This window comes from Piliocolobus tephrosceles, chromosome 3 (assembly GCF_002776525.5).
Source record: "Piliocolobus tephrosceles isolate RC106 chromosome 3, ASM277652v3, whole genome shotgun sequence".
NCBI lineage: Eukaryota > Metazoa > Chordata > Mammalia > Primates > Cercopithecidae > Piliocolobus > Piliocolobus tephrosceles.
The window spans coordinates 82597055-82612870 of NC_045436.1; the positions used below are offsets into that span (position 1 = coordinate 82597055).

At 36.1% G+C, this 15816-nt stretch overlaps 1 protein-coding gene across 5 annotated transcripts in view; it reads right to left on the minus strand.

Annotated features, from left to right (window-relative positions):
- Positions 1–775: 775 nt before the first annotated feature.
- UBE2D3 (ubiquitin conjugating enzyme E2 D3) overlaps positions 776–15816 on the minus strand; it is a 33291-nt gene continuing 18250 nt past the window's right edge. For 4 of the 5 annotated variants that reach the window (XM_023220111.2, XM_023220110.2, XM_023220113.3 and 1 more), the window contains 6 exons: positions 15074–15137; positions 14955–14986; positions 7646–7723; positions 6577–6682; positions 4216–4309; positions 776–2267 (listed from right to left, as the gene is read on the minus strand). In XM_023220111.2, the coding sequence (XP_023075879.1) occupies positions 2222–2267; positions 4216–4309; positions 6577–6682; positions 7646–7723; positions 14955–14986; positions 15074–15137 (420 nt within the window). In that variant the 3' untranslated portion in view covers positions 776–2221. The remainder of the gene's footprint in view (positions 2268–4215; positions 4310–6576; positions 6683–7645; positions 7724–14954; positions 14987–15073; positions 15138–15816) is intronic. The other variant, XM_023220108.2, reaches the window with a different exon arrangement.

Below are 15816 nucleotides of genomic sequence, written 5' to 3' on the forward strand. Positions count from 1 at the left end.
CATCCACTAATTGTTATGACAATCAAAGAAGTCATCTCTGTAAATACCTAAGGGTTGTCTAAGGCTATAAAGGTCAATCTGAAAGCCAATTAGGGATCCACTGTGTTCCATAAAAGTGTTTCACACTCATGTTTGGCTTTCAAGAAGTGATATGCCTACTAAAGCTGTTATTTTGAGTATATGCATCTCAGAAGTAATTTTGAAAACAGAGCCAAAGAGCAGTTTTTCTTACCTTGCGGAGCAGAACGTAACTAATATTTCTCATTCATAATTTGAATCCAAAAAAGTTATGCAGTATGACATCTACCCTGAAGGAGCCATTTTAAGCAAAAGACAAAATGAAAAAATTCACTCATTGGAAAAACTGCATAGCTGGTTTTTTCCCAATGAAATGATTACAGAATTAACAAAGCCAGAACATCTTCAGAAGGCATGCATTTCACTTCCAGTTTAGAGAAGAACCTCAAGTCAATAAATCATGTCCAAACTACATATTAAAATGTTTTTATAAAAAGTAAGTTTTAACATTTATTTCTAGCTTTCCACATCTGTGTGCAGACAAGGAGTAAGATTGCACATAAGTGTAAGCAGTGCAAAAATGTGGAAGTGGAAGATTCACAGATGTGCCAGAACTTTAATAAAGCAGTGGACAAAATCAAAATAACCAGGAAACATGTAAAACTATGGGATCAGAATTAGGAAAGGTGAAGAATGGTAATGCCCTTGTTACTACAGAAGTTAAATTAGTGGCACAGATAGCACTTGTCAAACAAAAAACAATCCAATAGCATTGACTTTTATTCATTCATGTTAAGTCACCTGAAATGATATCTGTTGCATTTAAATGCTCATTAATGTAAATGGCTGAACAAATCCATTTCAATGGATGCTCAATATCCCACATAGATAAGTCACTTCAACACAGCCTCATGACAACTCCCACACCAAAACAGTACTTTATTTTGCAAATTTTGACCCATTATTACTCCCATGTTTTTTTTTCAGCTGTCAAGTGTACAAGGTGAAGAGAAATTTCAGTTAGACAGGGGCTGCACCTGGAAAATAAATTTCTTAAACTCCATAAACACATTTCAAAACTGCTGGGTCCCAGAAGTCCATCTATGAACTCTAGGGCTGCCAGTATCATGTGCAGCACATTAAAGCTACACTATCCAAATAGCTTATTAATTCTGCATAAATCAGGTCAAGCAATGTGTCAACCTGTAACAGACTGTGCACTTTAACTGAACATGGCAAAATATCCACTCTTTCGAACTTTACATCATCATTTGATGTCAAACAATGAAGCAAATCCCAACAGTATATACAAAAAACAGCTTTGCATTTACAAAAGATTGTTTCCCATACTGATTAATCCAGGCAGCTAACTCATTGGTTTATGCAACTTTATTGAAGAAAAATAAATCAATTACTAGCAGAGCTATTAGTTGATCACTCGTCCATTGACAACTTGCATCATTTATTCAGTGCTATATTAAACAGTGTATTGGAAGATAGATTAACTAATAGCTCCAAGCCTCCTAACAATTTAAATGAAAATTACAAAATGTTTGAGACCCTATTTTGGAATACAAAGGGTGTTTGACTTCCAATTTCCATTCTCTGTAGAACAAGAACAGGTCATTCCTTTATTGACATGCATAAAATACATCACATTTTCTGTTCTGCCGATGCTATAAATTCAATACCAATTCTCCAGCCACATCAGTTATGAGCATAAAGTATATCATGTAACCTCAAATCTCTAACAGTGGAAGGCTTAAACAAGAATGGATGCTGCTAGAATAATGCTGTATCCTTTGATGTGACAACTGAGCATCCATCTCCCTCCCCCTCAGATGATTTCTTCAGCATGTTAGAGCAGTGAGGAATGGTTTTAGTCTCATAACCAAGTTAGAGTGAAGACATTGGCCACATAATACACATGCTCCATTTTTTTTTTTTTTTTTTAATTCTGAGTCTTGGGCAACTGTTCTCTTGTAACTACTTTACAGTTTCTAAAAGCAGTTATTGTCCAAAGCTGGAAGAACTTAAGTCTTCTCAGATGAGCATGTGAATGAATGGAGGGAGGTAAACAAAAAATAAAATTAAAAAAGATGAGGTCTGACAGGGGAGCAGCCGGATAAGAAAATCAAAAAAGGAACAGTAATTTAAAGTTTATTCCAGCTATAATGCAGGTTATTCTGACTTTAAGGTAGCATCACATGGCATACTTCTGAGTCCATTCCCGAGATATTCTGTTGTACCTGTAAATAAAGATGTTATTTTTAAAAGTTAAAATAAAGTGAAAGAATTCCTAATACTTTAAATGGAAAGATTTCCCTTTTATCATCTCCAGACTCATCATGAAGTCATTTCTAATGACTATGATTAGAATAAAAGCCAACAAGGGAGAAATAGCATTGGTACTCAAAGCAACGTGGGAAATGAGAGCCTGATGCTCTGAAAGCAGTATTTTAATACAATTAAGAAAGCAACACTGAAAATTGGGAGGCTGACAAAAATCAAAAGACCCTTTCTCTCTACCACCCAGCTCATGCTCTAATTTTAACATGAAAAAATTTTTACAGTTCATTATGGACAAATGTTAAAATAGTATACACATTGTATCTATCCACAGAAATTTCCACCAAAGCCAGAACCAGGCTTTTAGTAAAACAATTTTATCTGAATCCTGGAGTTTGGGAAATTACTTTGTCCTGGATATTATAAGAAGAAATGGCTTTGAAACTTAGGTAGAGGCAGAAGGGGAAGATGACACTGGGCAGAATGACAAAGGGCAGTAATTTCCAAAAGGGGTGTGTGAGTGGCTGTACTCATCAGAATCACGTGTTACTTTTAATAAGTGTGGTAACTGAGGCTAATAAGCACCACCAAGACCTGTTGAGTACAACAAGGGCATCTTTGTTTAAAAAGATCAACAGGTAATTCACACACAAGCAAAGTTATTACTCAGGAAGACTACTAAACATTGATAAAAATAGTATCAGCTTCCCACTGGATTATATTCATGCCACAGACTACTTACCCCAACAAAAAATAGTGATAACCTTAAGAAATGAATATATACATATATATATATATGCACAGGAAAAATTTTATATTTATAGTTTAAATATTAACTAGCTTTATTTCAAACCAAGAACCAAAATGGTACAAAAACTTTCCTAAACTTTTAAAAAAGTTATCTACCAATTCATTGTCATCTCCTAAGGATACTCTCTCAAAAAGCCAGCAGTTTAAAACAAAGGCTTTATTTAGCATACAGGGAGCCTCCAGGGAGCCACAAAGTACAGTTGACGCTAATGCATGCTTGTCAGTAATGAACACTTAGTTTAGATGCTTAGGCTTGAAAGTGTTTTTCCCTTATATACCATCTCCTGGCAAAATTTGAACTAAACCACCACATTCTGTATAGGATTGGTACAAAGTCTTAAGCTAAAATTTAAACACCATGGTAGTTTGAAAGAAAAAGATACTACATAAATTCCCATTTCTTACTAGTGCTATATAACTGCTTTGCCATGCAATACTTTCAAGCAATAACGACTACCAGATATTTACTTTCACGTTAAACAGAGATCAAGCAGTTAAATGTACAGTTTTCAGAAGACTACCACATCTGTTACCTTTTGTTAGTTAATACAGTGCCTTAACGCATGCAGCACTCAAGTGCTGGCAGTACCATGAATAAGCGCACCATAGAGTGCAGATCCTCTTACCCTACAACATAGCGTATTTCTCTGTCCACTCTCTTGCTAACCTATTGTACCTAATTGAACAAGTACACTTAGCATTAATTATAACATATGAAAGTTATAATGGTTAAGTTGAACATAAATATGATTCAAATATTTGAGAAATTTAGACCAAATGTTTACAACAGTACTAACATTTTTTGGAAAAACATGCTTGGGGTAAAGAAAAATTTGCTTTCTTCCCCAAAATTTGAGAATAAAGTGATACAGTAACACGCTAGGAAAAAAACAAACAAAAAATACACTTTAGAGGGGAGCATTCACTGTCACATAAGCTAAAGCCTAGTTTTTTTTAAAAAACACATTTCAATAGCTTTCTGCATATTTTAACTATCATCTTACTAAATATCAAGTCTTCTTGGCATTGTCACAAGCAAAGTATAAGCCTAACTCATTAAGTAAAACCACTTTTATAATAACTTTTAAACATACTTACTTATCTCTGTCTGTTTTATAGATCCGTGCAATCTCTGGCACTAGGGGGTCATCTGGGTTTGGATCACATAGCAGTGAACAAATGGATAAAAGAACTGCAAGAAAACAAAAACGTCTGTTATCCAGTTTCAGGAGTTTGGATAAATAAATCTAAACTGTGTATTACAAACCTCAATCCTCAAAAGACTTATTAGTTTGTATCTCTATCTCAATGAGACATAGTTTTACAAAGATTTTGTTTCATAGACAAGCTCCTGGTAAGCAAGAAGTGCTAAAAACAAGGTTTTGTGGTATCAGATTCGCTAACTAGTCATAAAAATAGTTTAAGATAGGCAACTGATGCCATATTTATATATATATTTTAAATAGGCATAAATGATATTAGAACTTAGGGAGTTTCTTGGTACTCTGTGTGGGTGGGTGGGGGGGACTTTAGCAAGAATATGCAGGTAATACTCATGCCATATTCACAGCTGTTAAGCATGACGAAAAATCCATTCTTTGCCATTGTCTTGGGAATTTCTGAGAAAAACCTTCAAGTACTCCACTAAATATTTTGTCTCCTTGAACTTGTAAGCAAGAATCCATATTCCCAAGAATACTAGTTAAATACAACAATGCCAAAATTTCTTTAGTACTAAATGAGTCACCAGCTCTAGTTCTTACCTTAACCAGTTCAACATCCTGATGTATAAGATGTCAAGCATGAAGGAATATAGACTGCATTCACTTTGAGTGCCTGTTATGTGCCAGTCACCATATATGGTGCTGTTATAAAATGTTAAGATATAAATGCTTGAAATGGTTCTGACCAATTTTTTTTTTAAAAGCAATAGTATAAAAAAGACAACACTGTCACATAAATATTTACTGACTATAGCAAATTTAATTTCAAACCCAAATACAGCAGAACAAATATAAAATTACCTAACATAGGAGACTTGGCTATACAATAACTCACAGAAAAAAGGTAGCTTCAGTTGTGACTGACTGCTAGTTTAATAAGTTAGCAAAGTATGGCTGCCAAAAAAGCAAGTTGTTTTAATGACAAAACAATACCAATTCAATCTGCCCTTACAGAAACAGTTTTCAGTGTTACGGTACATTTCCAGCAGCAGAAAAACTTGGAAGCTAATATTCAGGTATGGAACATGGTTTGAAAAGAAATTGGAAAGTATCCAGGAGGGTGAAAAACAGGTCTAAAATTTTATTTTATTTTTTTTTTGAGACGGAGTCTCACTCTGTCGCCCAGGCTGGAGTGCAGTGGCACGATCTCAGCTCACTGCAAGCTCCGCCTCCTGGGTTCACGCTATTCTCCTGCCTCAGCCTCCCGAGTAGCTGGGACTGCAGGCGCCCGCCACTACGCCCGGCTAATTTTTTGTATTTTCAGTAGAGACGAGGTTTCAGCGTGTTAGCCAGGATGGTCTCGATCTACTGACCTCGTGATCCGCCCGCCTCAGCCTCCCAAAGTACTGGGATTACAGGCGTAAGCCACTGAGCCCGGCTAAAATTTTAAAACCACTTGAATTATGGCAGCATCTACCCAAGTTGTTTCTTTTTCTCCCTTAAATGATTCTACTCAATAAAGTTTGGGAAATGCTGCTGCTACAGAGTAGTCCCTCCATGAGATTCAAGTGCAGTATATAAGCAGATGAAACTTTTATACAATGCTTTGCCTTTTGAAAAAGCTATTTTTTACTTACTGAACTCATAAAATCATAAAACAATTAATGGTGAAATACTATTGATTATTATAACTCCACCTAGGATATTCATGCAGAGACTGGACAGCCTGTTACATATAACATAACAGATGCCTATTAAAAGCAGGAGACGAGAATTGATCTACAGATCTAAGATTATACAACTTTAGATTGTCATTAGGTAGAAATAACCTGTCATGGTTACATAACACATGACTAAAGATTTGTGTAAAAATTAACCCAGGAAAGCAAAATCAGAATTTTCCTAGAGTAGAAACCTCAGGATTCAAAAGCTCTATTAAGTTTAGGTATATTATACCATTCTTGGTAAAAAGGCAACAAGTTAGTGTGAGATGTCCATGTGGTTTGGGATTGAAAAATACAGAAGTCAATTAAAACAAATTTTGCTACTGTAAGATGAGATGAAGGTAACTCATTAGGCAAATAATGCCTACCCACCCCAATTTGAATTTTAACTTCTTACAAAGCATCTTTAATCACCACCACCTAGAACAAAAATGATAAAAATGACTTTATTGCTTCCCCATCTCTTACCAAAAAGATGACATAATAAAAATAATCAGATAAGTAGATCTAAGAATGAAATTTTATTAGAAAATGAGAACAATTTAAGACTATTTCACTAGAAGTATTTTTACCTTTAGAAATTGTTAAAGCAGGCGACCACTGTGATCTTAGAATATCGAGACAAATGCTGCCATTACTGTTAATATTTGGATGATAAATTCTTGTTGTAAATGCAACCTAGAACAAAAACTTTTAAGTATTTTATTCAAATAAAAACAAACATCTTTTAAAGCAAAACTTAAAATAATCAAGTCACAATGTTAAAAATGTCATCCATTAGCATACAAGTTCTAAATACCATAGAGACCCCCCTGCCTCCTCTCTATAGAAAGCTGAACTTTTGGATAAAAATTTCATTACTCATATGATGTAAAGTTCTAAAGGTTACTTTGGCCCTACCATGTCATGAATCAAAGGGCAATTTAAATGTATTTAACACATTCATTTAAAACAGCCCTAACTTTTGGATGTAACCAAAATTTGTAGACCATCTCATTTAAAGTTTCATTAAGTTACACAGGTACGCATGAGTCTTCATTTCCACCGTACATAAAACAGAAACTTGAATCACAAAAATGGAAACCATCACAAATTGCACCTGTAACATTACTAAAGACCGTTATAGTGACATGTTCATGACCTTTGTATATTACCTTCTCTAGTTACTCATACAGGTTGAATTTATGTTAATGACTGAAAGTCAAGGATAATATGCTTTTAATACCTATAAACCAATCAACTCAGTGCATAAATTTATACTTACGTATACAAAACTATAAGCATAATAAGCATATGTTGTAACAATACATGCAAATATAAATTGAAGTTGGACATTTGATGCCTACAAGACGACAAAAGCCCAAAATCAGAATCTGTGTAACAATAATACAGATGAAGGGGGAGCTTCCACACAGTCTGAATCTTGCAACATTAAGAAAAAGGCAAACCTTATTCCTATTTACAAAGTTCAAACTGAGGTCTAGCTCTTTAAACCAAAGTTTAAGAGTCATCATCTATACATCAGTGCCTCAATTCAACATATATATTCAGCCTAGGCAGAACCCTATCGTCCAAGAATGCTCTATTCCTTTGAAATAAACCATAAATCTATACTAACAGATTGTGAGGGAAAATACTTGCCTTAGGTGGTTTGAAGGGGTAGTCTGTAGGAAAATGAATTGTCAAAAAGAATACACCGCCTTGATATGGGCTGTCATTCTGTAAAAAGAAAAGTATGCTTAACTGAAATTTAAAATATTATTGCTAAATATTCTGTAACATTTGTTTCCAAGCATTTCTCTAATAATGAACCAAAATCACTTATTTACACTGTAATAAATATTCCATGAAAATTCAGTCTAGACTAATAGAAAAAAAAAAAAACACTTAAAACTTAACCAAAATTTTGGTTACCAAAAATGATTTTTTTTAAAGGTATCAAGAAACACAAGTATTCTAGATCTCAATTCTCAGAGGAAAAAGTACACATAGCAATAAAGCCTACATCATCACCTTTCAGAATAATCTGTAAATAAAATTTTACATGTGTAGATTATTTCTTCCAATAGTCAGATGTGTACAAATGGCTTTACAACAGTCCATTCTGCCCACTGGCAAACCAAATGTAAGCTATTCCAGGTAACTAACACACACCTTCAAGAGGAGAACAGAGAAAAGCCTAAGCTTCCCATTTTTAATCAATACCAGAAAATAGATACATTGTCTCTGTTTTATGCATGAGAAAAATGAGGCTTAAAGAACTTAGTCTAGTGCACAAATCGTAAATGATAGAACCAAGATTCAAACACAATTGTTTTCAAGACCACTTAATGACCAGATACTGACCTACTCGGGAATTTAAAGCTAAAATGTGGAATGCCTAACTGCCTTTGAGTATGCAAAGAACCAATCCGAAGACATGTTTTAAAACTTACATGAACTGGGTTTTTACCAACATCCACTCCCCTCTATTAGAAAGGCTTTGTCGGCCAGGCGCGATGGCTCAAGCCTGTAATCCCAGCACTTTGGGAGGCTGAGACGGGCGGATCACGAGGTCAGGAGATCGAGACTATCCTGGCTAACACGGTGAAACCCCGTCTCTACTAAAAAATACAAAAAACTAGCCGGGCGAGGTGGCGGGCGCCTGTAATCCCAGCTACTCAGGAGGCTGAGGCAGGAGAATGGCGTGAACCCGGGAGGCGGAGCTTGCAGTGAGCTGAGATCCAGCTCCAGCCCGGGCAACAGAGCGAGACTCCGTCTCAGAAAAAAAAAAAAAGAAAGGCTTTGTATATACAGCTGTATGAGCCTTTCACTATGCCCATTCTGGATGTCAAGCACATAAAAAATAGCCCTGACATACAGCTCATCTAATTCCTACCCTTCTGTAAAATAATTAAACATTAATTCAATTAATCTAACCCCTTGTATGTAAGGGATCCAAAGAGCAATTTTTTTTATCTTTATGAGCTTAAACTCTGATAGACATGTAAAGTAACTGCAATGAAATATTATAGGTATCATGAAATATGAACAAGGGACATGTGGAGCTCAAAGAAGAAAGGTCAATTTATTAATGAAGAATCAGGTTCAAAGAAATATACAACTAGTAAATGGAAGAGCTTTTGTTTGTTTGAGACGGAGTCTCACTCTGTCGCCCAGGTTTAAGTGCAGTGGCGCAATCTCAGCTCACCAAAACCTCTGCCTCCTAGGTTCAAGCAACTCTCCTACCTCAGTCTCCCTAGTAGCTGGGATTACAGGCATGCATCACCACACCCAGCTCATTTTTGTCTTTTTAGTAGAGACTGGCCTTCACCATGTTGACCAGGCTGGTCTTGTGGCCTCCTGACCTTGTGATCCACCTGTCTCGGCCTCCCAAAAGGTGGAGATTATAGGCATGAGCCACCAAGCCCAGCCAGAGCTTCTATTTAAATTGAGTCCTTCTCCTACTCCCAAGTTTTCCCTTTTTTTTTTTTGGTGGGGATGGAGGGGGGGAACGGGAATGGGACGGGGGACAAACGAGACACAGAATATTGTCTTGCTGTGTTTGTGTTGCCCAAGCTTGAGTAAAATGGCACAACCTCAGCTCACTGCAAGCTCCGCCTCCCAGGTTCAAGAGATTCTCCTGCCTCAGCCGCCTCGGTAGCTTGGATTACAGGTATGCACCAACATGCCCAGCTATTTTTTTATTTTTAATAGAGATGGGGTTTCATCATGTTGGCTGAACTCTTAACTCCTGACCCCAGGTGATTCGCCTGCCTCAGACTCCCAAATGCTGGGATTACAGGTGTAAGTCACCGTGCCCAGCCCCTTTTCATATTTTCTGTAAAACATGGAACTAGAAAAACACTCCAGTCACTTAGAATGTGACCTGAGTTTATTAGATTAACGTATCTTTGTTAAATAGTTAATATTAACTTTGAATAGATGCTTCAAATAGCATATACTTTCACCTGATCCGATACTATACAAGACAGTTTTTTTCCGTGTAAAATTAACAACTTAAGGGAATCTCAAAGTTTTGTTTTTTTTGAGACAGCGTCTTGCTCTGTCGCCCAGGCTGGAGTGCAGTGGCACGATCTTGGCTCACTGCAATCCTCTGCCTCCTGGGATCAGGTGATTCTCCCACCTCAGCCTCCTGAGTAGCTGGAACTACAGGAGTGAGCCAGCACAGTTAATTTTTTTTGTCTTTTTAGTAGAGATGGAGTTTTTTTTGTCTTTTTAGTTGAGAGGATGGTCTCAAACTGCTGAGCTCCAGTGATCCACCCACCTTGGCCTCCCAAAGTTTTGGGATTACAGTTGTGAGCCACCACTCCCGGCCCCAAACATTGAAGTTTTAATAACCCAATTCCAGAAGTTCTTTGTAAGCTTTCATTTCAATTTTCATAAAATCAAATGCTGTCTACGACTGCTTCTGAAATAAAGGCAATCTGCTGATGGGATTTAGGCAAAGCCAAATTTCGTTTTGTTTGTTCAAGAAAAAAAGAACTTTATAAAGAAGGCAAAATACTTCAATGTTACAATTTAACACTAAAGTTCTGCCATACCAAAGAGGAAGAACTACAAGGTTCAGAGATAATGAAACTAGGCCATATAAAAAACTGAGACCCTATGATATTTAAATTCTATTATGGATCAGCAGCAAACTACACCAAAAGAAACAAAACCCCGAAGAATAAGGAACACTGTGATCAGGAAATCGACTAAAATCTTACAAGTCCAGAATTTATATTAGATTTCTTCAGAAACATTCTACCTGTTTTGCTCTCATCAGGGCAGAGTTACTCCCTCACAGTGCGTCAGCTCTTCTGTGGCAATAAAACGTTGCTATTTTTTTTTTTCTTTTTTTCTAAAGTGGTGCTGTCGCCCAGGTTGGAGTGCAGTGGCGTGATCTCGGCTCACTGCAACCTCCACCTCCCAGGTTCAAGTAAATTCTCGGGCCTCAGCCTCCAAAGAAGCTGGGATTACAGGCATGCACCACTACACCCAGCTAAAAATGTTGGTATTCTTATAAGTTGATTTTCCACTCTTAACTGCTGACCCATAACAATTTGAGTTGCAAAACACATCTCTGGTGCAGTTATTCATTCCAGGGCATATAATCAAATGCCTACTGGTATTTCTACTTGGATATCTCATCTCACGTGTCCAAAACAAACTCCTTGTCTCCTCAATTCCTTTTTTTCTGTTTATTAATAGCAAGCCATAACTGAAAGCCACTAACCAGGATCTCATCATCGACTTCTTCCTCTCTCATCTCAGAGTCAAGATAGTTATCAAATAAGACCTTTAAAATTTCTTGACCTTGCCTCTCCTTTATGCCACTGTCACTACTATCTTAGTTTACGATGTAATCTTCAGCCTAGATTATGGCAATAGCTTACTAATGATTATCCCTCCACCCTAATGATAAAGTGGTCTTTTAAAAATGTTTCTCCCCTGCTTGAAATCTACCATAGTTTTTAAGATATAATTTCAACTCATAAGTACATACGGTGCTTTATGATCTGGGTGCCCATCAATCTAGTTTCATCTTGCTTCTTCTATAGAACATGCTCTCTACTGCACATAAAATATTACATGGATAACACATTTTTCCTCTCCCCTACTTGGAATATTCTTCCTTATAATATAGCCCCTTCCTTTGTCTTATCTGCTCCCTACCCTTCTTTTATACCTCTTTAAGCACATAATTACATTACCTACCCATATATCTAACATTTACTTATATTTCTCTTTTATTAGACTACAAAGCTCCTGAATAAGGTAAAGATGGAAAAAGTCTTCAGGTATCAGTAACCTATGTGGGAAATGACATAATACACTTGAAATGAAAGTTGAAAAAATAACCCTTATGGACCAAATAAAATAGTACCTATGGGCCAATTATTTTAATTCAGATAGTTTTTCTGGCTGATTACGCTCAGGCTGCCAAAGGTTACATTTTTCAGCTACTTTCACATTTTTCACAGGTACTCTCTTCTACATCTCTGTCATAGATTAGGAGGAAGTTAGTAGTGTTCTCTAAATCCATTTTTCTGCCAACTCCATTTCCAATAAAAAAATTAAGCAAGTAAATATCAGAGGCAATAGGAAGTCAATGTCTTCTAATTGCATCAATTCTTGTTGGAAACTAACCGTAACATAGTACCCCCCCACTCTGACCCCCAAAAAACCATACACAAAAACTAGCAATGCTGTCATTTCTTTCAAAGGTTTAGTTTTTAGTCAATAGTTGTGCTTTCAAGTAGCTTATTTTCAGAAAGAATAAGCCAATACATTTGATTATTAAAACCAAGCAATTTTGCTACATAACTAAAAGATCTAAAGGATTTCCCAACAATTCACTAAAATCAAAGTTACTCTACTGAAACTTAAAATTGGATATTCCCTAGAAAGTCAGGAATCTTCAGTTCTGTGGCACTGGTACCACTTTAAGGGACCTAAGTAGTAGTCCAAAGCGAAAGTGACATTGTTAACTGTCTATCTAGTTCTCCCACTAAATCTGTAATTTACAGGTTGCTTTGAGTCAAATTGCTTGCTACACAGAGTAACCACACTCACAAAATAAGCTACTATTTATCTTATACAGTGATGCTTTGTCACAAAGAAGTATTCAGAAGCCAAAAAAACAAAATGAGTTGTTTCATTATTGCACTCCACAGTAAGCATATAGTTAACTATTTAAAGCTGGCATCTAAATTATGTGCTTACTTATGTGCAAGACAATACCCATACTTTGGGTAGATTTTTATAACCTTTGACTCCTTCTTGAAATTACCCAGCCAACAGTGAGAATTAACCTTTTTAACTGAAAACATATTTCAGCGAGTACTGCTACCAAAGCAAAACCCAGCAGTTGCAGTTGATCACGTTAATATTTAAATAGTTCTGAAAATCACATGCTTTTGTTTGTAAAAGCAGAAAGCTGCTAGTCATTATATTAAAATAATTCAGCAAGGAACAGCCATCATCTGATATATTTAAAAAATGAAAAAAGGTACATGTTTTCTGAAAATAAAAGCAAATTAAACTGTTAAATCTGTCAGAATAAGCATCATTCTCTAAAAAAAATTACTACCATACACTCATTATTCATGTTTCCTTTTGATTGTCTATAGGTATGCTCCTTGCCTTTTGGGAAAAACTAGTGTGTTGTTCAAAACAACAAAGTCTAAACTGTCAAGTAGAAAAACCAACTAGTTTTAAGGAGCTGGTTTATTCTGCACACCATCCAATTACAAGTCTTAATTACCAACGCTTCTGTGCTTTCTTAGTATTGACAGTTTTTACAATCAAACTATCAACTACGCTCTGAATCAAAGATGAGCTTTATTTTAAGGCATTTTATTGAATTCTTTGAAAATTGGTAATCCAAAATGGGAAAATTCTAGAGGTTGCAAAAGTAACTGCTTTACAAAACACTAGGTAGATAATATGGAATTGACCTAGTCGGCACTGTGGTAAACACATATCCCATCTAAAAAAGGGAGGCAGCTGTCATTCCATCCCCAGTCATTACTGCTTATGGAATGTGGGCCTACTCAGAAGGCTTTTATTTGAAGACTGCCAACTTTCAAAAACACTGTGTGGGCCAAACTGGGTAAGTCGACATTTAACTGCGTGTATTAAAATTACACAATTTTGCTACCAAATTAGATAAAAGTAAGTACTTTTAAAACAAAATAACATTTAAAACAGTAAAAGTAGTCCTGTAATAACGAAATGCACAATCCCGGCTTTGTAGTTTATTAAAATGATCCAGGACATTTAAGTATTAAACTTAATATTTGTACCCCTGCCATGTCTTACTTTGATTTAGTTTCTCTCCCTTTAGGGCACTAACATTTTAATTACTCTAAATTAATCCTCTCTGCTAGGATTCCCCATTAATTTCTCCTACTCAGCACTTCATTCACCAGTCACTTATTTTCCATCTTATCACACTTTGGCACTTGTTTAGGTATCTGTCTCCTCTAGTAGAGTGTAAGTTCCCTATAAGATTGACAGGAATGTCTATTACATTCATTTGTATCCTTATTACCTGGCACACAGTATGTACTCACATTTGAGACAGAAAAATGACTAAAGTTAGAATCAGAATTACTAAATAATGTTGATTCAACCCATCTACTAACTCTAAGAGCATTTTTTCCTTTAGAATTATCAATATTACTTACTGACCACTGTCTCATCTAGTACATTATTGCTCTTTATGTTACTTATAAAACTACCAAAAAGGGAAGAAAGTTTTCAGTAAGATACACAAGTAACTTAGAAAACAAATCTTTAAGCTCCTTACCAAGTTAAAAAAAAAAAAAAAAAAGTTAAGTATTTGTGTAAGATACAGTCTTACCCCAGGATGTTTTAGTGCGCTCTAATTCTCTGAAATTCTTAGATGGTATCCATAATTCTGAATATTCAATTATCCAGCATATAGTTGCTTATCTACCCAGGATAGAAAGGAATTTTGCTATATTCAAAATATCACTTTCTGCCTAAATATATTCAAATTTTGCATAAAGTGAAGTTCTATAAAGAATCAAATATCAAAATACAATTAAGCTACATTATTGGCAGCTACAGTAATAGACTCTCTGAGTAACACAACTCATGGCAGGATCAGAGCCAGTAACTTTGTCTCTATAAATAACAGGAAGTTCCACGACAATGCTTTACACAGTGCTATGAAGAAAAACTGAACTGAGATACAGAGATGTTTGGTAGGTCATAGAGATGTCTATACTCTAGAACGTGAACACACGGATAGACACAAAGTACACGTAACAAATGACTAACTCATTATATGTTGTTTCTTTCAAATGCAGTACAACTATGGAATATCCAAAACAGAATTAACTACATGATAAACCTACAGATCAAGTTAAAAATTACAACCAAATCAATGCTGGATTTTCACTTAAAACTAAATTTATAAATTATTAATACTTACAGGTCCCATAATTGTGGCTTGCCAATGAAACACTAGAAAAAGAAAAAAAAAATCTGATTATCTAAAAATGCACAAGCTTAAAAAAATTAGGCATAAAAATCAACTTGAAAGTTACTTACTATCATCCCCAACTGGACCTGCAGAACATTGTGCTGGAGGGTCACGGGCCAAATCACTAAGTTCCTATACCAAGACAGAAAATGGGTGAGTCACATAAGCTTAAGAAAACATAAGCGAGTCTATTGCTTTGAGCCACTTTCAGCCTATTTTTAAAGGCACACTCCATCACAATTCACATAAATAATATAGTTCATTAGGAGAGAAAACATGCCTGAACATATGCTGAGACAATCATCTTTAAAGCTAGAGTTCATAAAAATATGTATGCACACACATTGATACAAAATTTTTTACTTGCGGCCGGGCGCGGTGGCTCAAGCCTGTAATCCCAGCACTTTGGGAGGCCGAGACGGGCGGATCACAAGGTCAGGAGATTGAGACCATCCTGGCTAACAAGGTGAAACCCCGTCCCTACTAAAATACAAAAAACTAGCCGGGCGAGGTGGTGGGCGCCTGTAGTCCCACCTACTCGGGAGGCTGAGGCAGGAGAATGGCGTGAACCCGGGAGGCGGAGCTTGCAGTGAGCTGAGATGCGGCCACTGAACTCCAGCCTGGGCTACAGAGCCAGACTCCGTCTCAAAAAAACAAAACAAAACAAACAAAAAAAAAATTTTATTTGCATAAACAAAAGCCGACCTCTTACAAAGCAAAATATCTATAATTAAAAAGCCGACCTCTTACAAAGCAAAATATCTATAATTAGATATTATCACAGTTTAAGAGCTTAGATCGGGGAGAGCTC